This window comes from Falco naumanni, chromosome 1 (assembly GCF_017639655.2).
Source record: "Falco naumanni isolate bFalNau1 chromosome 1, bFalNau1.pat, whole genome shotgun sequence".
NCBI lineage: Eukaryota > Metazoa > Chordata > Aves > Falconiformes > Falconidae > Falco > Falco naumanni.
The window spans coordinates 79,498,034-79,521,940 of NC_054054.1; the positions used below are offsets into that span (position 1 = coordinate 79,498,034).

Here is a 23,907-nt window from a genome sequence, read left to right on the forward strand (position 1 = left end):
GCTCACCTGCCAGGTTTGACCTGCTCAGTATCATGAGGTTCTTCTAGAGTTCTTCACTATTAATCTGTCATATGAACGCACAAAAGAGCTTAGCATCATTTGCATCCTTGGAAATGCCACCGTTCACTGCCTTCTCCATGTCAGTGATGAAGATGTTAAACAAAATTGGTCGGAGGACCCCATTGCCTGCCTCTTCCATTCAGAGAAGCTCCACCTTCTGCTTGCCATCTTTTAATCAGATTTCAGTCCACAAATAAAGCATTCTTCATATACCATGGAAAATTTGTTTTTAATAATGTCATTTCAATATACAGTTTATGTATTTCATGAATTGTAAAAGAAGATACTGCTGCACTGCTCATTTTAGTTTTTATTTCAAATGCTTGCATTTGGCTAGGTAAGGACTTCTCACAGAAATACACATGGAACAGGCTGGTAGTCTTCAAAGAAAACTTGTAGATCCCGCTTGGAGCCCACAGATATTTGTTGAGAGAACTTTCATGTCAAGTTCTATACCTGTGCTGTATCTCAGGTACCTCTTATTAATATTTGTTTGTCACTCTCTTTAGGTCTCCTTTTGACCTTAGAGTTCAGTTCTCCAGTCTCTGAGAACAGGGGTTAACCCAATTCAAACTGTTTTGTCTTAAAATGGGATAATTCAGTGGAATTTTAATGAATTTACACAAATGTATCTGAGATAATTTAGAATAAAGTATGCAGTAATGTGCAAAAATCAACAATTATTTTAATAAAACAAATGAAATTACTTCGTATGGGAAAGAAACTGTTTGAAAATGTTTCAACACCTTTGCGTTTCCCATTAGTCCCTCTTAGATCATGGGGAAAATGTAAACGTCACAGACCAAAAGTCCCTAGGCTTCTTCAACTCTGTGTGAGCCTCTGTTCCACATGGAGTTCAGCGTCTTTCTCCTACTCCTGTACTTGCTCGTGGTCTGTTATGTGAGTTTACCGGTCACATACAGGCACCACCTTTCCTGCCCAATGTCAGTGTAAGCAGTCGTCGGCAGAATGGCTAAAGAAGGCAGCACACACTGATGCTGCAGTGACCAGATGCTCCACAGCTACAGTGACTCAGCTCAGTGAGAAAGAGTTACAAGTCTCGTGAGTAAACGGCTAGAAAATATTTCCACAGGAAGAGGTTCATAATCTGGTTTGGATTGTTTCTGTGAAGAAGCAGTTTCAAGGCCATAGTTCTTTCTAAACAGTATCTAATGAGACACATATTACATTAATATGTATTACAGCTTTGGTATTGCAACTTAGAGATCTGAAGTGAAAATCTGATGAAGATAATGTTTTATTGTGTGTATTCCTGGACATTATATGACAATAGCAGCAGAGATTCAAATACTTCATTACTTGCACTAATGCTTTTACTGTTTCTAATATGAGGACAAATAAACTGCACAAATTCCAAAAGAAAATGGAAATTCAATACCTATTATAAAACTCAGTAAATATATCTGAGTTGATACCACTCTGGCAGTTTAGCTCAGATACAAACATATTGCAGTTTTTCTCTACAATTGTAAGTAGAAAACTTTTAAGGTTATATCAATGTGTTAGCAAGGGAAGAGTTAATCCTTTCAGAACAAAGCTTTCATCCATAATAATGTTTTGTTTAATCTTCAACTTGTGTATATCCAAAATTGGACTTAGGCTCACAAATACAATTTTACATGTAAACAGCAAATTGAATAAACAACTCTTTATTAGCCAAACTGACCATTTTACAGAAACAAGTCAAGGTATATATACATATACATGTATGTTTGTGTTCACATACCCACACATGCATGAAAGTGTTCCCAGAATTGCTACTGGAAGGTTGTCCCTTAATGTACCCTAAATCTGTATTGGCTTGTTTGAAACTGGAATTTATCTTTTTTTTTATATAGTGCATTATAGAATAAACACACAAAAAAAGAAGGAAACTGCTCTCACAGTGCTCCACAGAAGTTTTTGTGTCCTCAGCTTCTGAAACATTTGAGATTATTGACTTGCTGGCAGGCTCCCGAGGAATTTTAAGGCATCTGTGCCTGTGCTACTTATTTTAAGCTCTGTCTTCCAATGTTATGAAATCAGCAAACTCTCTTGACTTTCTTAGTAATTCCATTTCATGTGGTCTGGCTTTCAGGCAGACTCAAGAATGACATAATCGTCTTTTCCCACCCACAGGTTTTGGACTGTTGCCGCTGGTTACACCCTTCCCAGCAATGCGCGACATCAACCTCTGCCTGAGCCCATATGCCCCTAAATGGAAGACAACCCAGCAAAGATGACTACAGTGCAGTTTCTTGGCTTTCTGTCAGTCTCCACCAGAGGTAGAGTAAGGCTTCTTCCTCTTGGTTAATATTACTTAGGCTACAGCAGGAATGTCAGTCCAACGTCACACTTGTTTAAAAGGACACCGACTGCTCTCCCAACAAACCTTACTCCTGTTACTGAAGGGAGAGCAGATACCTCCAATGTAACAGCAGTGAATAACCAAGCTCTGAAAAGTGCTTCTTTTGTATTTTTTACTGGAGCATTTATGCAAATGCACTCCAAAAGTACAGAATTCTTCATTTCTGTAAAAAAATCTGGAATTTGGCTGGTGTGTACTCATAAGCACTATCGCAATCAGACTTTGCATTATTAGCAATACTGGGTTCAAGTACCAAGCTCCACAGCAACAGGATATGGAGAAAAGGCATTTTCTGAAGTTTGTTATCACCATTAGAGACTTAGAAGCAATTTACAGTGCTGCCCCACTGCCCAGTCTTGCACACCCTCTCCTGACTTCCCCGAAGACTCAGGAGCGTGTTTGTATGCAGAAGCGATGTGGCATGTTGGCAGTGCACACAAAGCAAGGCCTCCAGCTGCGCTCAGTGCAATGCTCAGGCACCGTGGCAAGGTGACGGCAGGATGCACTCAGCCTTGCCCTAGGCACAAATTCAGACCTTCAGAGAAAGAAGTACTCCTTTGCCCTTGGAACGTGTGATGTGTGCAGCAATGGCACGGCCCAGTCTGCCTTGGCCGTCTGCTCTGGACTCGCTGGTCCCTGCAGCAGTTCTGAGAAGACAGTGCCTTTATGTGCCTCTCTGGTCCGTACTGGACAGTACAGGGAGACACACCTGTTCTTTCCCTTGTACTTTCTACATAAACCTAAATACTGTTTTGCCCTGCAGATTAGCTCTAATGACAATTTGATCTGTACGCCTCTGACACCAAAACTGTCTAGTAAAAAACACCATTAATTTCCTAAGGGACATTCATTTGCAGGATTTGTCCCCAGGAGGTCTATTCTTTACAGTTACGCTTTTCATGCTTGGTCAAATTTTTAAGTACTGCACAGCATCATGGCTACTCAAACCTCAAACTCAGGACTCCTGAGAGGCATTGCTCCAGGTCAGCTTCAGGGCAACTACTTACTAGCTGGCAATTACATTGCTGCTTTAAAAGCTGGCACTGAACTGCCAGGAAAATAAAAAAAGCACGTATCATGCTCAGGGAAACACTAGTTAAGTCCAGAAGAAATGGAAAAGAATACATAGAGTTATCACCATAAAAATAAAGGACATAACTTAAAAAGATAAAAAAATCCTGACTTCTGATTTCTTTCTCGGGCAATGAGTCAATTGTGGGAAAAAATACAATTGGGCAATGTGAGGCAATGACTCGGCATCAGGATGTGCAGGCTAAAGATAGAGGAGGAGTATTTAGAAGATAGAGTTCTCATGGGACTTTTCTTCATGATCAGGTGCACTCTTGTATCTCCACTTGGCCCTCAGAACCAAGTTCAGCGCAGCTGAGAGTCATGCTTTTCTCTCAATCCCAGCAGTGTGTGCTAATCCATTTGAACAGATCTACCAGGAAGAAAGCTGTGAGATCAGCTAGGAAATGAGACAAATTGATCGCAATGGTCATCAAAGAGTGAAATTCACTGCAACAGGAATTCCATGTGAATTGGATCCAGAGGATTATTTCCTTCTCTAGGTTCTGTTCACAGTGCAAACTACAGTAATATTTTTGTTTCTGTGATAGAAATTACTTGGCTAACAAGTCACAACATTTTAAGAAAGTGATAATATGCAAATCCTATAAAATTCCACTTTGGTGCTATTAAAAATTTCAAGGCACTCTAAAATGTGTCCTCTCAAGGCAATAGCTAAGTTTTAGGAAGTTTTTACAAATTTATCTGCCCTTTGATGACAGAATAAAATAAAAGATTATTTAGATGGCCAAGCTCTTAAAATTTTACTAAGCATCTTTAACGCTGCTTATAATGAGATCTATTTCTTCTACTAATGAGATTATTGTTACCAGCTGTTCTGACACTAAGAAAGAAAATCTGGTTTAGCTGCAGTGGAATTGTAGTTATTTAAAACGTTAAATTCACCCATCCACATTAACATCAACATGAAACATTTTAGTTTCTCATTAATACATTACACAAGCACTTTCAAAAACTTGTAAAAATCTTATACACCCTGTATTTCTATACTATACCTGAAGACAAGAGTAGCTATGAAAGTATTCAACTTCTGTCATTACCTTGCAGCAAGAAGATAATAGATACTTCTCTAGAAAGGTGGTAAGAGTCTTTCTAAACTGATGGGTAGAAGGTATATAACATGATAAACTATATCAGCTGGTATTTTATTTCTGGAGCAGGTGAAGGTTAAGAAGCCAAAGCACTTATCTAGTCTTCTCCAACAACCTTACCTGTGGGAATACTTGGGGTATTGCCCCTGCAGGGGTCAATCCGAATGGAAAACCAGAGCCTGAATTGCCGGCTGGGGCTACGCACACAGCACAAACATTTTCTGTACTGAGTTTAACAACATTCATGTCCTTAGTAGGTCTGCTTTTTGATAATATTCTAAAAAAATTCTTGTCAGGAATGTTGCAAAAATTAAACATACATTTCTTTAGCAGCATATGCATAAAATGCTAAAGCTGAATTTCTTTTTTTTTAAATAGTGATAATAAAGGATGATTCAGTGAGTAATGGCCCATTAAGGAATAGACAGAAAATACCAGATTATCCACCCACACATCAAAACAACCTGTACTGAAAACAGTACATTGTAACAAGTGACTCATGATGAATTGCACTCCATACTGGACAGGTTATAAACTGTATTTGTCAAATTAATTATTATTGTTAAAGCCATGTTCACCTCACTCTGTTTTTACTTCATGTCCAGTGTAAACACCCCTGCATTTAAAAGAGCTGAATTTAGTCTGCAGATCTCAAAAGATCAAAATAAAATAAAACAAAATAAGTCTTTGGAAATGCTGGCATTTTAGTACTCACAATCAAAAAGACAAATTCCTGTACTAGATATGTTTCATCAGGTAGATGGCAATGGCAGTTTTCATCAATGTATTAAGTGCTTACAAATCTCTGTTCCTATTTAAATTTGCAATAAAACTTTTACTGACTTGAGTGAGGGAAGTAAGAGTAATCCAGCCTGAGGTACTGAAAATCCTGTTGCTAATTTTCAAACAGTTTAACAGAAGGAGTTATGGTACCTACATATTACTACATTATTGTACCATTTGGTTATTTTTCGTTTCATTTCACCGGTGACATAGAAGAGACTGCGCTGTCTTAAGCTGCAACAGACATTCAAATGTTGCTTTTAAACCATGTAAGATTTCTTATTTTAAAATAAACTTGAAAGTTTGCAGAAAATAAAAATTAAATTACCCTATGAATTAAATCAATTTTACTGTCAGTTTTGCCTCATACAAATTTTTTTAAAGACTGTCTCTCAGACAGAAACAAGGCTGCTTCATTCATTCATGGGCAATACTTTGGCTCCATGTGCATTTATATAAGTAAGAAGAATTTTGGACCTCCTTTCTATTACATCAATAAGCTTTTCAATTCCTTTTCTGCCTCCTTGGCTCTCCCAGTATATTTTGTCAAGGAACAAAGACTGGAGCAGCTTCTCACGTAAACGCTGGCTCTTCAGCACTGAAACTGCAGATTGAGGGAATCTGGAAAAGCACAAACACATTCATCAGCTTTGCCATCGCTCTGAATTGCAATATTTATGTTGTGGTTTAGCAATCAACTCTATTGATACAGACTGAGACTCAACAATGATGTCCATGCATGCCTAATCATATGCACGTTAATTGTATCTTTACAATTAGTAAATGTAGTGGGATTACTCACACATTTTTAGACACACCCTGTAAATGTCTTGGACCGATGATACCTATTCCCATAATTTAGTGTCTCATGCTCAATCTGGAAGAAATTATCAACGCGTTTACAAATTTAATAACTTAAAACTTACTCATTGATTCCTTGTAGTATTTTGAAGTCAAGATTGTCCTCGTTTCTGTCAAAGAAACCCTTATTGTCTATAAAGGTCAAGTGCCTTCGGTCATGCCTTCTCTGAACTATGTGTGTCAAGTCAACAGCGTCCTGGTCACTACATTTCGACTTCAGTCCTTGCTGCATGCAGGAATCCTCCTTGAGAGGTTTGAATCCACAGCAGTTTCTGTCTAGTCGATTATATATCTAAAACAAAGCACAGCAGAGTGCCAAGTGAAAACGATACCAAAGTATTGGGGGCAACGTGCCACTGTAAGACAGCGCTCGCTAACACAGCTGACAGGACAGCAAGCTCAGGACAAGTACCAGTAAAGTCAGCCATGAAACGGCATTGAAGACCTGGTCCCCACACTTCATGTACTGTTAGAAGCAATTTCTTAGAGTGTAATATTTTATCCATTGTATTTGTTATGTCAGTAGAAACTCTTTGAAAATAATGGAACAATACCACTGTGTAACTGCAATAACAAGATGGTGAATACAATTCTATTCTTTGCAGAAGGCTGTAGGTTTTTTACATTTTCTCTGCTGGAGAACAATAGAAATGGCACAGCCTGACACACGCAGAGGGTCTCCTTTTGCACGACCTGCTAGACAAATACTATGCAAACTAATTGAAAAGATTAGTAAGGGGCACAGCAAACCATTGGAAGCTAAAAAACACATTTACAATCACAAAGAAGCCTCTCTGAGTTGCATTGTGGCATATACTCTAACAATATGATGGTCTAGGCTATTTTTTTCCCCATGTGAACCCTTGCATATTCATTGTACAGCACTTAGCTGGAAAGAATGCATCTGGTCTAACTTTAGTGGTGTATAACATGAAGCATCTCTTCTGACTTAGTTGTTTATGTTCCTTTGCACAAACAATGACCAGAACGAAGCACCCCCGGAGCAAAGGATGCCATTCTAGGATAACCACGTAATACAGCAAGGATAAAACGCCTTGAAAGTGCTTCTACCCCTATTGACTAGATGAGAGTAAATACATAACATTGCCAGCAGCCTGAGTGCACAAATAGGCCTTAATTGCCCTAAACAGCCCCACCTGGGACCCACACACATGCCCCCTCCATCCATTGGGCCCCAAACCCTATTTAAACTCACCTCAGCCTTCCTCTAAGCCCTTTTGGGGCGTGAATTTGCTGCTTGTCTTGCTCCCTCCTGCTCCTGACTTGCTGCTTGGGGTTTCTGTTTGTTCGCCTTGGAGCTGGCTCACTGCCTTGCCTGTGCCTGATGCTTGCTGTGCTCTCCATGGGACCTATGGCTTGCACCATCCTTCCTGCTGGGCTGCCTGCCCTGATGCTGTGGGGCTTGCCCTTGGCTCTGCTCGTCTCCCCAGGGTGCAGCCCTGACCCTTCTGGCAGAAGCTTACAGACTGGGAGTCTGGTCTGCTGCATCTAAGGCTTAGTAAGTAACTTATGAAAAGTAAACATTATTTTTTGGGCCTTTTTTGTTGTATACAACTAACCCTTCAAACTGCTCTAAGCATAAAAACATTAATGTTCACATCAGCCTTCTAAACTTAGTTTTATTTTTGTGACACTCTAGTGAAATGAACTGTTAGGACTCTTCTGATGTAGACCTATGCTGGCTGCTAAAAAAAAAAAAACCTCCTGATTTTGTTCATCAAATGGAAATCTGAGGGTTGTTTTGGGGTTTTTTCTTAAGTTTATAGCACCATTGCCATCAGTCTTGGTGGCAGCGTTTATTTTCAAATGTGAAAATTCTGAGGAAAAGAACACATTCCTCTCTCATTAGCAGCATTCAGCACCTTCTGGCACTGTAGCCCCTCTTGCTTGTGGTGTTATAGTTCATGGGATCCCTCGTTCAACTCATCGTAAGGCTTTGCAAAAAGTGAAGCAGAGTCCTTCTAGACAGACTCCTTTGATGTATAGCCCTAATCAATTCACACCAAACTTCATTACATGCATTAAATAGATGAGGAGATCATGTTCTTACAGACAGCCTCTTCATAATGTCACAATTCCAGTGTTAAAACAGAATGATGGGACACTCTGGAATTGATGCTGCAAGATTAATAGTTTAGCATTGCTTTTTGTCATGTATTTATGCACATGAGAGGTCCAAATTCCCAAAATTAAAGAAGCCATTTTAAATTTAATGTCCTTATTTTACTTGAGTTCTTGCAGAAGGCAAGTGGAGGTCAGCTATAAGCATTTCTCAGCCTGCTCCTATGTTTCATAGCATTTGAAACTAGAGATTAGGAACATCTATTATGGGCACCAAACTCCTTTTGAAGGCAGTATATTTACTAGAGAATACTTTTTACCATTATTCTTTATTTCTGATTGTTGTTTTCTTAAACTCAGAACCCTTTCTTGGCATTTTTTTGTCTTATAGCCTTCATGTTCTACTGCTGATAAACTTTAAAGTGAAGTCTGAGAGCTCCCAGATAAAATTTTAATCTTTAAGGATGGTAAGACCTACTTTCACTCACTTTCTGGAATGCATGTTCTTGTCTGGTAGGCAAGTGGAGCTATAAATCACTCTGATACCAGCTACTGTTGTAGGAGTAATTTGTTTCTTTGTCATGTAAAGTTCAATCCTGCTGATACAGTTCAGTCTTGTTGTATTTTACTTTAATTGACTGGTCCTTCTGGGTAATAGCACTTCTGTTATGAAGATTAGAAATTTGCCTTAAAGACCTTAAAATTCAAAATCAACACAACTCATGAGAACTTTTAAACTGGTCAACAAGAAAACAATGGCATGAATACATTAACTCTGATGCAATCTCTACTGTTCCTGCAGGGGCATTACTATGTTAAGCATCAGAATAATCCACACATGCCTTTATACTTGCTTATAGGGGGATTAAAGATGGAGTCATTAGTCAAGTGACGATCTATTTTCAGAGAAGAATTGAATGCTCTTTTTAATGTAACAAGTCTGCAAAAATGTAACCCCAAAAAAATGGAAACATCAGTTTGTCCTTGAACCAGACTGAGAAGGATGTGGTTAGGCTCTGTGTAAGCCAAGTCATGATTTTTATATTTGAAGTAATGTAACTCTATTAAAAGCTGAATTATATGAACAACCAAACACAGTACACAAAACTAGTGCTTGCTGCAGTTTTAAATAAACCAGTAAGTGCTGCAGGAAGCTCAGTCACCTCAACTTGCCTGGTAGGCAAGGACAAGTGGAAGTAGTGCCATATCTCAGGAAGCCATAAAATTGGCTTCCAACCAGGTGGTTTTGTTCACTCTTATTAATACATGGAATGTATCGGTATTCTACTGCGTAATTGCTATAACTTTAGCCACACAAGATACCGCTGGGCAGAGCCCTAGTTTGGTGTTATTTGCAGAGCCAATGATTATATGCAATACCTAATTGAAGAACAGCAGCCATATGGTTCATCAGTTGCAGTTCCACTCTCCTTATGAAGTCACTGGCTAGGTTTTTAAAAAGAAGGAAAAATAGTCACTACAGTTGTTACCTTGATCCAGCTTTCAGCTGACCAAAACCACCTGAATTACCTCTGGGCACTGGGGAGGTGCAGGAAGAACCACACAGTAAAAAGATGTACAGTTGTGAACATAGTCAGGAGCTATGTTGGGAGAACCAAGGAGTCAGTGTGCCTGCCTCAAGATGAAGCAAAACAAGGCAAAAGCCTTTGCTTCCTTTTTTACAAAATGAGTCAGTTAAGTTCCTGCTCTCTTTCTCTGATTATAAATTGCATCTTGGATATTTTAATCATAAGAAACAACCGGAAACAAGTCCAAACAGTGCAACTACAGCTCTTCCTCATTTCAGAAAATGAAATAAACAAGAATTACTTTTCTAGGAGTCCTATGTGCACTCACATGACTTTTGAGGTAGATTGTTGCATTCAGTAAATGTTTTACCTGCAGAAGAAAATCAAAGAGTGCCATCTTGGACCACTCATGATGATGGATGTCAGTACAGCCCCACTCAGCTTTAGGAACTTTACCATTCTGCCAGCACTTCTGCTTCAATAGCTGCTGATACTGCCCCCAGGTCAATCTCACTGAAGAATGGGTACGATTATCTGTTGGGATCAGTGAGGAATCCCAGAGAATAACAGGACAGGCTTGACCATCTGAGAAAGGAAAGACAGATCATCAGAGTAGTGCAATATTGTAGACTTACTTCATCATTCTTTAGACATTGCTTAAGTATCAATAATTATGCCCCTTTGCAGATGGGGCAGGAAAAATGACCAGAGACTAAGAACTTGATATCCTTTGGTTAACATGGTCTTACTTGACACCTAAAACCAGCCACCACAGAAATGGAAGAAGCATAGACATTACAAACACCTTCAGTGTACAGAAGGCTTTCTTTGTTTGAAGCAAGAGATTAATGTACAAAATAGTGTACTAAACCAAACTATTAAAAAGTTTATAGGTAGGTTAAGGAGCTATAAAGCCACTGTGAATCAATGGTGTAATTCTCAGTGAATGGCTGATGACTTTCAAGAGCTGAGAATTTGTCAAACTATTTTTTTCTGCATAATGGGCATAGAAACACTACAAATACTTTAAGTTGATATATTTTATCTTATGTATTTTAGACCTATAATATATGATTTCACAGCTCTGAAATGACATATGAGAATACTAGAGTTTAACGTGAATAAACACCTTGACAAGATATTTTTTTTACCCAGACATAATGAGATCTGTCTTGTATAGCTAGTATTTTGACCAAATTCTTTAGTTCTTCTGTGTAAAGAATATTCTGCTCTTCCCTGAAACTAAGTCAAGAGCCTTAGCTTTGGTGAATTCGAGTGTCCAGAGTTCTTAGTGGGAAGAAATTTCAGCAAAGAATTTAAAATTAGCTTTCCCTGTATAAAAACTGATAAAGAATTTCCCCCAATATCAGGTAACGGGCAAATCTATCTTCTTGGGAAAGCGGGACTCTCCTTTTCACTGTTGATACAATTTTGCTGCTGCCTTAAACTGTCCAGCACCCAGGATTTACTGTGATTATACTTACACTAAAACAAAGAAATCCTTTATAATTTTGGATGTAGACAGAAGACCAAAATATGTCTAGGGTACTGAAAGGAGAAACAGTTTAACCACAAAGCTGCTATTTACTAAATAGCAAGTGCTGGAATCTGTATAAAGCTTTAAAGTTTATTTATTTCATCTTGAAAGCCAATGAACTTAAAGTCCAAACCATTGCACACCTGTCTCAAGCCAACCCAGCATGCAGCTCCACCACCTCTTTAACCACCCTCCCAGTTGCCCAATCTTTCCTTAGAGAAAGTGTCCTTCCACTAGGAATGGCAATTTCCCTTTCACTGGAACCAGTACTATATCAGCACCATGCTCCACACTTTCCTCCACCGAAAAGAGTGCTGAGCACTCCTGAAAATCAGCTTCTCTACTGAGGGGCCTGGATAAGTATTTAGGAAATTAATTTGGGAAATCCTAGCCATTCTCTTGCTCTGGCTGCATGACCTACACTGTAGATGACTTTAGCCTACTTGGGTCAACTGTTGGCTAAACTTCTTTTTCAAACCTGTTTGAGAAATAAACATTGGGAATTATCACAAAAAAAGGACAGCTTTCTTCAGGACCAAGTCTGACCCATTATTTTTGTCTCTCCAATAACAGCTTATGTAATGTAACTACTCACAAATTCTTCCACAAACCAAATATGTAAACTGTCTTCTAACAAAACAAACATCTCCTGTCTACCTACATGATAAACAATAGTAATATAAATACTTGAAAAATATGAATAATAGCTTGCCAGTTTCCATTAAGCGACAAAAACATTTTTAAAAGACCAAGGCTAAATACAGGAAATGTTTGCATTTCAGAGGAAATGGGAGCAGAAAAGATGAGCCAAAATAAAATCTTTAAACTCTGTAATAGAAATTGAATTACAGGAATATGAAGCAGCAGCTTCAGTGAAGAGCAGTGACTCAAATTTTTGACACTTGCTGGAAAAACATGATGCTGAAATAAAGCAGATTAGGGGTCCGATTCACAGCTGGATGAATTGGTGTGACCCTGCTGAAATCAGTTGAGCGCTCCTGATTCAAACCTTGAGAGAAGGGGACTGAAGCTACTAACTGAATGGTGAGGAGGCAGGCCTGGCTAATAATCAGCTTCAGCCTCATACAGCCAGAACTGAGGAGGTTCAGCACACTTCAGAATAAGTCCAGTGTGTTCTGAATGTGCTTCTTTCCTAATCAGCTTTATTCATTAACACAAAGAGCTACTGCTTTGCTGCTGCTGTAGCAGCATCGCACTGAATCTCACCCAAAGCTGGTTGACTTAATTTCGCTTTCATCTGCCATTTTAGATCTATATAGCTACTTTACTATCTAAAAATGGTCTGCAAAATGGTATAGGAAAGGTTTTTTTCAAAATTTTTGTGGAAACTAGCTTCCTAGTAATTCCTATAAACTTTTAAAAGTCAAAATATTTCTAGACATTGCTTAGGCCGTTAGGAGTTACTGGCTCAGGATATTTGAAGTTGAATAAACTAACAAGGTGAAACCTCAGGATGCTGAGATGAGACTATCTCAAAGTGCTCGGACTGCTCCATGCGCATTAGGTAATGCATTGCTGCATGGCTTCTTCAGCAGCGTCACCTTATGGATCCACATCACTGTGCAAGTGGTCTGTATGCTGCTGAACCCCAGAGATGCTCTGGCAAATGTTACTCTTCCATCTTGTGCTCTAACTTCTACCTACAGCATTTTTTCCACCTTTCTCGAAAGAAAATATTTTTAAACATGCCCCTGAGCACATTATTAAAGACCAAACTTTTCATGAAGTAATTAACACCCTTTTTCAAACTCATTCACTGTAAAACAGCACAGCTTACTACTGCCACGTTTGAAAGAAACAGTTTAGTTGCCCAGGTATTAGCAGGAGAGGGTAATTTAGTGTGGAAAGATGAGAGGGACCGACATGCAGACCATTACTTTAGAGTTTAAGATAGAGTTGGGGGGGAATAGATAAGGGACAGAAGCAGAAAGCAGAGAAGTTAGGCCATTTACTTTTTTTCCCTCTGCACCTTATTTGCATGTTTCTATCCTTTGCTTATTGCTGGATGTCAGTATTAAGGAATGCATGAAATGTGCATTAGTTGCTCTCTAGACTATGGGCTGCGTTCTTTATTATACTTTAACTTCTCTACCCAACAGAATACTGGAAATATGCCCTCTGGTACCCCTCTGAGAGCTACAATGCTGGTGTAAGTTGTTTTGTTATTTGACAGAAAACATGACGGATAAATTGAAACATTTTAGAGCATTCTGAATGCATAAGGCAGTGTTAGATTTTTCTTATTCTTTGCCCTGACATTAGCAATTCATAATATTTTTGACTGCTTTTCCACAAGTTTTGGTGGGATGGCAAGGGCAGGCTGACGGTGCAGGGTGTAACACAGGCAAACCTATGAAACTCCTTTATCATCACATGGAGGCTGGGGAAGCAAAAGGACAAGTACAACAGCGGAACCATCTATCATGTTGTTCATCTATTTGCACTAAACCAACCATGAAAGACATTACTCAAAGGAAGAGTTTCTTGCATGTTTTATGAAATAGAAGTGGTTCTGGGCAAATAGTGGGTTCAATCTTGAGCTTAAAAAAGCCCCAATGAATTGATTACAGCTGTGCTATTATTCTCTGCCCAGAGTAAAACATTTAGCCAAATTTATGACAACAGAAAACCAGGGGGGAAGAGCAGTGGTTGCCAGCATGCAGTAATTTAGGCTCTCAGCAAGTGGCACAATAAAACTGTGTGGCGATAGCCGTGTATTTTGTACCAAGAGGTGGATGAAGAGCTCAGCCTTGTTCCTATGGTGCAAGGAGGTCCCTACAGCTGTCAGCTGCAACACAGAAGCGAGCCTGCTCCAGCCTGGCAGTTACTGCAGTTGTATATCAAGCCCTGACAAACAGTGGCATCATCCCAAGGTGCAAGTGGTGCTGCTGAGTTAGGGGCAATATGTGCAGTCATTTTACTTCTGTGTAAATTAAGGTGTGGTTGTGACACCAAGCAAGGTCACTTATGCCTTTTCTGTTCCTCAGGATAGGGTGATGAAATAAGGAAGATTCTCAATCCTGTGATATTAATGTGACCATCCCAAAACTCTGACACAAAGACAGCCTCCATTTTCTTCACAGTAGACATATTTTTATGGTTATTTCTTGATGGTTTACAGGCTTATCCTTCTTTGCTTATAGGTATTTTGGAGCTCTCAACATTTTTTACACCTTGTAGGTAGCAATAGGAGTAACAAATGGCTGTTTGCATATGCTCAGAATCATGCTCTTTGAGACTAGAATACTGAACTGGAAACGGCTTTACCCACAGTACTGCTCAGGCTTTTTATGTTCCACCAATTCGTTGCAAAAATATGAGAGAAAGTTATCATGCCTGATTTTTCCATCTGATGGAAAAATAAGATAAGCCATAAAAAACATCAGTTAACACTCAGAAAGGTTTCTGACTGACTAGGGGAGGCAAGGGCAGCAGACAGAGGACTTGCATACAGTATTCTGCTAGACTTCAAAAAAAAAAATCGGTGGGGGATTTGTGGGAATAGGGGAAACAGAACCTATACAGGGATTTACTAAGTAGTTCTTTGAAAACGCTTTGGACAAAATGAATGACAGTTTTGAAAAGTCCATTTTTTAAGATTTTAATGCTACATCAAACATGTCCTGTTAGATCACATCACAACTGAGGCAAGCTAAAGGGATGTGTTGTGGAGTGAGAGAGATGTCAGCCCAGAAATTGTGTACATTCATATACACATGCCCAATCTCTAATCCTGCACTGCTTGCTTTCCCATATGAATAACCATAAGTCACGCAAGCTACCATGTAAAAAACTTTACAGTGCAAATGGGTTATAGAAATGAGCTCACTAATTGTTCATATTATTTCTAAGGATATTTTTTTGCTTATTTTCTCAACATAGATGTCTTCCAGATTATGCCAAACACAAGCATGTAAATAGTAGTGAGCTCAAGCAGATGTTAGATGTTGGGCATCTGAGGTCCAGCATATTTCCAGGCTAAAGAAACGGAGAGAGAAAATGTACAATAACTGTTCCAAATGCTCCGTTCCTCTTTTAGCTGGAAAAAATGAAGGGAGACCAAAACAATGTTATTTTTCCTTCTCATCACCTAGCAACACTCTTTTTACTATAGGAATATAGCCAGTTATGAGGAAAAGAAAACTAAAGAGGGCAGAATGACACTCTGTCCCAGACAGTCCAAAATATACTGGAAGGTGACAGGCATTAAGCAACACAATGGACAATTAGCCTAATAGCAGTTTTCAGAGGCTTGCAGTCTGTCATCTCCACAGCCACACTGTGCACAGATCCTCTAACTGAAATACCTTTAATGCCTCATGACAGCTCTATAGCAATAAAGCTCGATCCTAAAAATAAACCAGGCACAATGTATCTTCCATGCTCTGCAAGTATGAATAATATTCAGAAGCCTCTAAAATGTTGTTCCTAGAGATTCATTCACATTGTTGTACAGGCTGCCAAAGGGAAGGTTTACAAAGCAGGAAGAAATTGAAGATCACTGGGTCATCTTCCTGCTGTCAGACTTTAGAAAGTCATTCTTGCACCTTTTTTTTTCCCAGAAACTCAGACTGGTATATAACTATTTGGTTTAAGCTAATTTCAGCAGCAAGAAATGAACAGCAATGATTCATTGAAATGCAACGTAATCCTTTTGGATTGTGATTTGTGACTGTACAAAAATAGCAGTTAGGCTAAAGACATTTAACAAGATAGCAATGCTAGAAGTAGACCTCTAACTCAATTACATGTCTGAAATCTACCTTTAAATTCACTAAGTTTAAAAATTGAATTTTTAATTGAAAATTTTATACCAATCTTGTAACAGGCATATTGAGATATTTAATGTGTATATTTGTCTGCATAAGATATAGATGTGTGTAGTGAACCTCAAAATGTACAGCAAGATGCATGGAAATGTAGTTTGGATTTTTTTAATTACCAGGGGAGAGGGAAGCACTTTTTAAAAATGTTACAGTTTCCAGATGTATTAGTGCCATGCAAGTAGCAACAAACTTCAGCAGGAAGGTCCCCTACCTCTCAGAGTAGGTTATCTGACTAAATACAAAACCTCCCCTTTCCTACCACCTGTTTGAGACAACAATACTTTATTAAAGTCGATTCTAAACAATGAGAAAACCTTTTAAAAAACAGAACTGCCCATGGAATCAGAGGGTATTCTGGAATTTTTTACTGGTTTCACTTCAGGCAATCCAGGCAATCTGTACAACATCATGCAATCTATGGATGACTCCTTTTTTTTTTTTTTTTTTTTTCTTCTCCTCATTCAACTTTCATGGAAGGGAAACTGTTACCGCCTCCAGCAGCTCAGTGGTATTTGAGCTAAACTGTGGGGTACTACGTCCTTCGGACAGGATAATTGCTCTGCAGAAGTTATGCGCAGATATCAGCTTGATTTCCCTGTAACAATGGGGTTAGTTGTCAGGCTCACAGGAGTTAAAGGTGGTGGCTGTTGCCCCATTGTTAATGTGGGAGGGGGAAGGAAACCTTGGCACCCCACCTGCAAGCTGAAAACGGTAGGAATGCATTACCTTGGAAGAACTCCAATCTCCTGCTTACAGAAGGTAAGCTCCTGTTTAGCCCCAAGATCCTATCCAAATGAAAGGCAAATACCTCGCTCATGTCGAGGGGTCTTTTGACGATGCCACAGTGTCCCTGATTACAAGCAGTTCCTGTGGTGCTGGGACCTCTTGCAAATACTACCAGGACTGCTTTGCGAGAAGGTACTTCTTGGATTTTCTTTATCTGGGAATCCGCCAGCGTGCGCATGTGCAGGATGTCATCTTTGCTCAGCCATGGGGGAGAGCTCTCGCTGTAAATCCTGATGTTGCTTTCCTCAGGCTGGGGCTGTGCCTTTTTTATAGCTCCAGAAATCCCCCCAGGTCTGCGGTGCCCCCTCTCCCTGATCGCTGTTCCTTTATGCCTGTATTCATCCAGCTGGCGCTTTCTTGCTCCCAGAGCTGCTCCCGTTGTGCCCGCAGCATGCGTGGCCCTCCCCAGCCGATGGCCAGTGGCCTCTTCCCGGCCCAAAAAAGCAGCTTTTGGAAAATGCTGCCCATAGGACAAAGGGGTTGCATGTTTCTTCCTGCGCTTTGGCTTCACCGTGCCTCTGATGTTAGCAGGCTTGCTGCGCTTGGACCTCAGGGTGATATAAACTACATTGGGTGGCAGCAAGGTCCCATTGCTACCAAACTGGGGTTCCTGGAAGTTCGGTGGTGACAGGGTGCCATCCAGTGGGATGCCCAGAAAAGGAGTTTGGGCTGCATCTTGGAGACTTCTGGAACTGATCTTCTGGTGTCCTCCTTTGTGCTGGGGCAGAACGTGACCCACTTGACTGACGAGGAATCCCAGGTAGATCACACATGCAGTGCCCACTAGCAGATTCCTCCTTGCCCTTGGGCGCCTGCAAGTCCAGACCCTCAGCACCCGTGGGGAGCACAGGCAGCAAATAAACAAGTTTTTGATTTTACTTGGCTGAACAAAGGTGGTCATTTCTCCAGTGAATCCACATGATGAATGCAGCATAAAGTCTTCTGTATGTCCCAGCCAGGATGATGATGATGATGCATGATTTCCCTTCCCCAATTTCTATTTCTCCTTTTCCAAACAGCTTCCAGCATGAGTGTTGGACAGAGGTTACTGATATGCCTGGGAAAATGTTTAGCACTAAGGATACTGACACTCCACCTTCTCAAGCTGTAAAATTCTTATCAGCAACCACAGGGGAAGTGACTGGCTTCAGAGAATGAATGGAGCCAGCTGCGTAAGCAAAGTTTACTGACTTGTCGTCTAAAAGATCTGAAGCATCTCCTTTGCAAACTGCTAAAAGAAAACAGTAGTATTTCATTACTCATATATGGCACCTGTGGCGCTCTGTTTTTAAGAGATAGAAGTTCTAGGCGAGACAGTATGCATGTAGAAATTTGTCACAATGTTTTTCACTTTCTCATTACAGTATAAATTAAACACCAAAATCATGCAATACAGGCTCAATTTGCAATCTCAGCTAGCTGTGTTCCAGCATTAAAGAAAAGTTTCTCAAAGCCAGATTATTATAAATTTTTTTTGTCTTCACTAAGTCTCATGTTACATATAACTATATATGTAACTATTAGTTAATTATGTACATATTCACTAATAAAAAAATATATTAGCAGTGCCAGATTTCCATAGTTGATTATGACTATAGTTCACATGATTCATAAACACAAGTTAAAGATGAAAGACTGCTAATTCTCTTCACTCTTGTGAAGCCATAAATAGGATCTAGCTATACTTTTTCAAATAAAATGACAGTGATTATATATCTTTTCAAAGAAACAAAGATAGAATAAGTGCACATTGTGTGTATATATATATAACTATAAAAATATAAAATCTCTTACCTATTCAAGTTGACACATCCATCCTTCTGGTAAACTCCTTAGGTTAATGAAAATAGCTTAGTAAAAGATGATGTTCTTAAAGTATTCTAGCACATATTTCAGTTTTAAGTATGGTTCACATTTAGGAATTTCATTGCGAGCTAAATACTGTTTGAAGCTAACTGTACTGAGAGGTGGTTTGCATGTGAACTGCTGTAAACTTGCATGAACTTCATGTTATTAAAAAACAAAAATAATCAAACAACAAAAAAAAAAACCACCAAACCAAAACCCAGCAACTTCTATTTTAAATTCTGTAATGAGAAGTCCTGTGAATTATGTGCCTTCCAAAAGTGCATTCCATCCATTTCTAACTCCTGAGGGCCATCTAGTGCACTGCATGCAAACATACTGAAGAAATTATTCTCCACGGTTTTGGTTTTGTTTGGTGGGGGTTTATTTTATTTTATAATTTAAAATACACAGACACACCACCCCCTGGATTTTAGAACTTTTGGGAATCATATGTTCTTGTGATGTTAAATGAAAAAACATAGAGTGGCTTTTCAAATGCTATTAACGTGCTATTAAACAGCTCAGCAGTGTTTCCTACTTGTGCTTTCCAAAATGAGGCATAGCATAGTCACACACAGCTGGAAAAGTTGAGGCAGAGACGTTAAGGGCTTGTGCGGAGTTAAGCCGTGAGATGCTAGCAGAGCTCTGACTTCTGACTCCTTGCACAGTCTAAGTACAAAATAATAATTGTATATTATTGAAAAAAGTACGCGTTCACTGTAATTCAAGCTAATGGAGATATTTTCTTCTCCGTGATTAATACTAAGGGGAATAGACAGTTAAGGAATTCTTTTGTGTTTCAGATGAGTCCAACCTGAATTTATAAAGATTTGCGAGTGGATTTGTTCACTGGCCGCCACCTTTCTTTACTTTTTGTCTAAATGTGTATTATCAAGTTATGATTTCAGCATCTATGACTTATCAGAAAGAGCCTTCATATCACCTACTTTTTCCAAATCTGATTTATTGAAGGGTTAGGGATTTTAAGAACTATTTCTGGCCACGTCTCCTTTTTTTTTTTTTTTTTTTTTTTTTTAAGTTCAAACTTGACTGAAGGGACGTAGCCCAAACAAAAAAATAATATTTCAAAAAGCTCCAGACAAGTGCATCAGTAAAGGCAGTAAAGATGCGGCTGCTGCTGCTGCTTAATGTTTTTTTATACTTTACAGAAGTTGCTAAAGACTAACATTATTAGACCAGTCCTAGATGCCTGAGGGTCCCTCTGAAAGAGGTCACTAGTGAGAGGCACCAGGTTTCCAGTCCATTTGACCGACGGACACTGCATGTGGCTCACAAGGAGAACGGCCTTCTATACCCCATTTCATACCAGTGCAAAATATCATCAGTTATATGGCTAAACCCAGGGCAAATAAGGGTAACTGGGTATTGCAGCCTGACAGCAGGATTTCACCCATGTGCGTATTTACACATACCCACGGAGAAATTGTTTTTAAATTCTAAGATAGGCTTCACTTATTTTTTTTTTTAAAAAGGGGGGTGGGTGGGGGTTACACCTCCTGGATTCTGTTTTGACTTACTGCTGACTTTGACAGCAAAGCATTCAGCATGAAGCTTTTATTGCAGTATAAGAAATGCAATTGTCTTTGAATTATTTGGGGGGGGATTTTACTTTATATTGCTAATGGGCACACAGCTGCTTTTGTTGGAAGTATATCACGCTGCCAAAATTGTTTTCCAATGCCCAGTTCTTGCATGTAGACAGCACCATGACCTGTCCATCACAATAAAGCAGTGCTGAAACACAGTCCATTCCAGTTACTAACAGCTTTCCTTTGCTATGACATTTCTCTTAAATTTTAATTTCGGAACCTATATAAACCTCCTACTGCAACTGTTTAAAGACTATCTGGATGAAATTATAAAAGGATATGGAGAATTGATCTTCACTTATTTCATTTGTAGCCTTGAAATCAAAATGTGTTGAACCCACTGATGTACAGTGTTGACTGCAGAGGGGTTTTTTTGAGGCTTTCTAAATGTGATGATAGCAATAATATTTCCTTTATTTTTCATGTTCAGAAGGGAGAATTCATTCTTCAGAATGAATGGTGGTAGGAATCCAACTAAATAGGATTCAATATCTTGTTAATTTAGCAGGCTTTTGCCTCTAATTTAAAAAAAAATTAAAACTAACATATCAAGAGACATTCTTTTCTCAACTCTTGTGGTATGCTGCTCCAGTGCCCTTCTGGATTTCACAAAACAGTTAAGGCTGGAATGGCTATGGACTTTTTTTGAAAACAAATGTTTATTTTGTGCTTCAGGAAAGACAAAAAAAATGCTTCTTGTTCAGGTGGGTAGTATTCCTCTTTCTGCAACCATTACTAACCCAAAGCTGCAGCAGGGCACTAATGGGCATTACTAAGCTGAAAGGGTACTTCCTCTGTGGTCATAAAATATTCAAGACCAATTGGACTGAACAATGCTAGCTGTCTAACCAAATTCTGGCCTACGTTATTGCAATTTGCCTACCTATATTTACCCTGCAATGACAGTTAGACTCTGTATTTATTCCTTGCCCTAAACTACATCTGTGGTATTGCCATCTGCATCCATTAAACTCAGCTTCTCATGTCATTTCTTTATATACCCATATTTCATGGCCAGTGTTATCCCTTCCTATGTTTAGGAACACAGGAATATCAGAACTGATATTGCAGAATAGCAATGAATGGAAGAGGGGAACTTAAATATAGTTTGAAAATGTAAACTAAGAGCTGAATTGCAGATTTGCAGTTATTTTCTTTGCAATTGTTTAACTTCTGAAATTCACCTCCACCCATACCTGCATTAGTAGAAGAAACCAGATCAACTTCTATTTATGTGAAGGACTGTCCCCCAGGGTGCTACGGACGGTGCTGGACAAGCTAAGGCTCTGAAGTCTTCCTAGCAGGCAGGCTCTGGCCAACCTGCAGAAGAGGGGTGGGCTGAGCCAGTGACCACGAGTCACAACCTCCTGCACCCTGAGCCATCTGCTGGCAACCTCAGAGAGCACCATCCAGTTACTGAAATGCTCTGCTCCATTTTCAAATCTCTGAAGATGGGAAGACAACAAAAAACCATGGGCAGGCAGGTCTTCGGCCATCCCCAGGACAGAGGGCTCCATCACGCGCAATGGTTACTCGGGAAGACAAACACCATAATGTCAAATGTTCCCCGCTTCCTCCTTCCCCCAGTTTATACACTCAGCATGATGTCATATGGTATGGAATATCCCTTTGGCCAGTTCGGGTCACCTGCCCTGACTGTGTCCCCTCCCAACTTCCAGTGCCCCCCCAGCCCTCTGGCTGGCAGGGCCCAAGGAACTGAAAAGTCCTTGATTTACCACAAACATCACCCAGCAACAACTAAAAACATCAGTATCCTGTCACCACTACGAAGAAAATTAACTCTAACCCAGCTGAAACCAGAACAAATAGTAACCCATTTTTGCGGAAATAACAAAAAGTCGCTAATTCACCAGAAAGTTCTCAAAACCACCTATTCATAGGGTTTACACATAAATCGCCCTCCCCTATGGCATCTCCTATAGCCTTCCTTTGCATCCTTCTTTGTCCTACCAAGTACAGTTTCTTCCTTCTCGTCTGAATTATAATTCATACTCCTTTTTTACAGCTTCTTTTGTAGGTGATCTTCCTTCTTTAACCTAGACTAAGTACAGCCTTTGGGGATAGTGAATACCACAGCTGGAGGACTTAAGAAAAACACAGAGGAAACCATTTGTAACACCGCACAGGTAACAATATTATTATTAATACAAAAAAAGCTACCTAGCAGCTAGTATGTTTTTGCTCCAAAATGTCAGATTAGGTATTAATTTTTTCCAGTATCACTTCTCTATTTTGAAGCAATACATCTCCTGTTTCTTCATCTAACGCTTCCTTTTTCCTCCAGTCAGTCATGTCAGTTTTAAGGGAGAGGGGATTTAAAGATACTTGGGCTTTTTAGTTTTCCAAGATGTCTCAGTTTGGTTCCTCCCACTGTAGTTATGACTGCAGAAATTGCTGTGATTCAGCAAAGAACAAAATACTGTCTGTGGTGGACTGTAGAGCATTTTGCAATAAAAGGCATTCTTGAAGTGGACACTGGTTATATTCATAAAAGGCTCTGAAATTTGAAATATGAACGTTGTCATTTTCCATTTTAGTAAATGCTCTGCATTCATGGACTTCCTTTCCCATATACTTTTCATCTCCAACAACCTATGATTTCAATAAAACCAAACAGCACAAGTGAACACATTGGAATCTGTCCGTACTTGAAGAGTTTCTTGCTTACTCTCAGTGTAATTTCAACTGGTGTGTTAATGAGGAGAGTAATGCTCCAAAACCAGCGTGGTTTGAAAAATAGTGAGGAACAGATGGAACAGTGAGGAACGGGTATCAGCTCAAGTGGGGTAGGGGACAGTAATGAGAAGTGATTGCTGATGGGCTCCTCTGAGACCCATTCTTCCAAATGAAACCAGGGGCAGGATTTTTGGAAAACATTTTTGCTCAGTATCAAGATTCTTCTGAGCCAAACCTCAACACCCTTCTCTATCCCTGGACACCTGAAAGGATGTAGATTCATGCTGGGTCCCTTATTGTGCATGCTCTTGCTTTCTATGTGCAGGCAGTTCATTGCAAAGGTTTAACATTTTTCTTAGTTTTCCTTTTTTCTGAATAAAATGATGTAACATGTAGACTCACATTGCCTTTAGAATCAAACGCACTTCCCCCGAGGCTACATTTGTGATTATCGTATGGGATGTTGTTCCTCTTGGATGCACTGTAGCTAAACTGTTTCCATAGAGATGTTCCACAGTTCATCTCTCTAAATGTCACATGGACAGATAATTATGTTAAAATAATTGATAGCTGGTGCACTTCCAGCTTTACCAAGTCCGTGGGGCTGAGACCTTTGTCTCCGGAGGAAAAAACCGTGTGTCTTTATTATGGGAGATGCAGATTTGATTTGCAAAATCGGAAGCGTTACTTCAGGAAGCTCGCGCGGTGTTAGCACGGCG

At 39.5% G+C, this 23,907-nt stretch overlaps 1 protein-coding gene across 1 annotated transcript; it reads right to left on the reverse strand.

Moving 5' to 3' along the window:
- Window positions 1-1,363: 1,363 nt before the first annotated feature.
- On the reverse strand, window positions 1,364-18,253 carry GASK1B (golgi associated kinase 1B). The gene is made up of 4 exons (XM_040600978.1): window positions 16,974-18,253; window positions 10,234-10,448; window positions 6,318-6,544; window positions 1,364-6,012 (listed from the first exon to the last, which is right to left on the reverse strand). The coding sequence occupies exons 1-4, from the start codon at window positions 17,965-17,967 to the stop codon at window positions 5,805-5,807; spliced, it is 1,644 nt and encodes a 547-aa protein (XP_040456912.1). The 5' UTR covers window positions 17,968-18,253; the 3' UTR covers window positions 1,364-5,804.
- Between the last annotated feature and the right edge of the window lie 5,654 nt (window positions 18,254-23,907).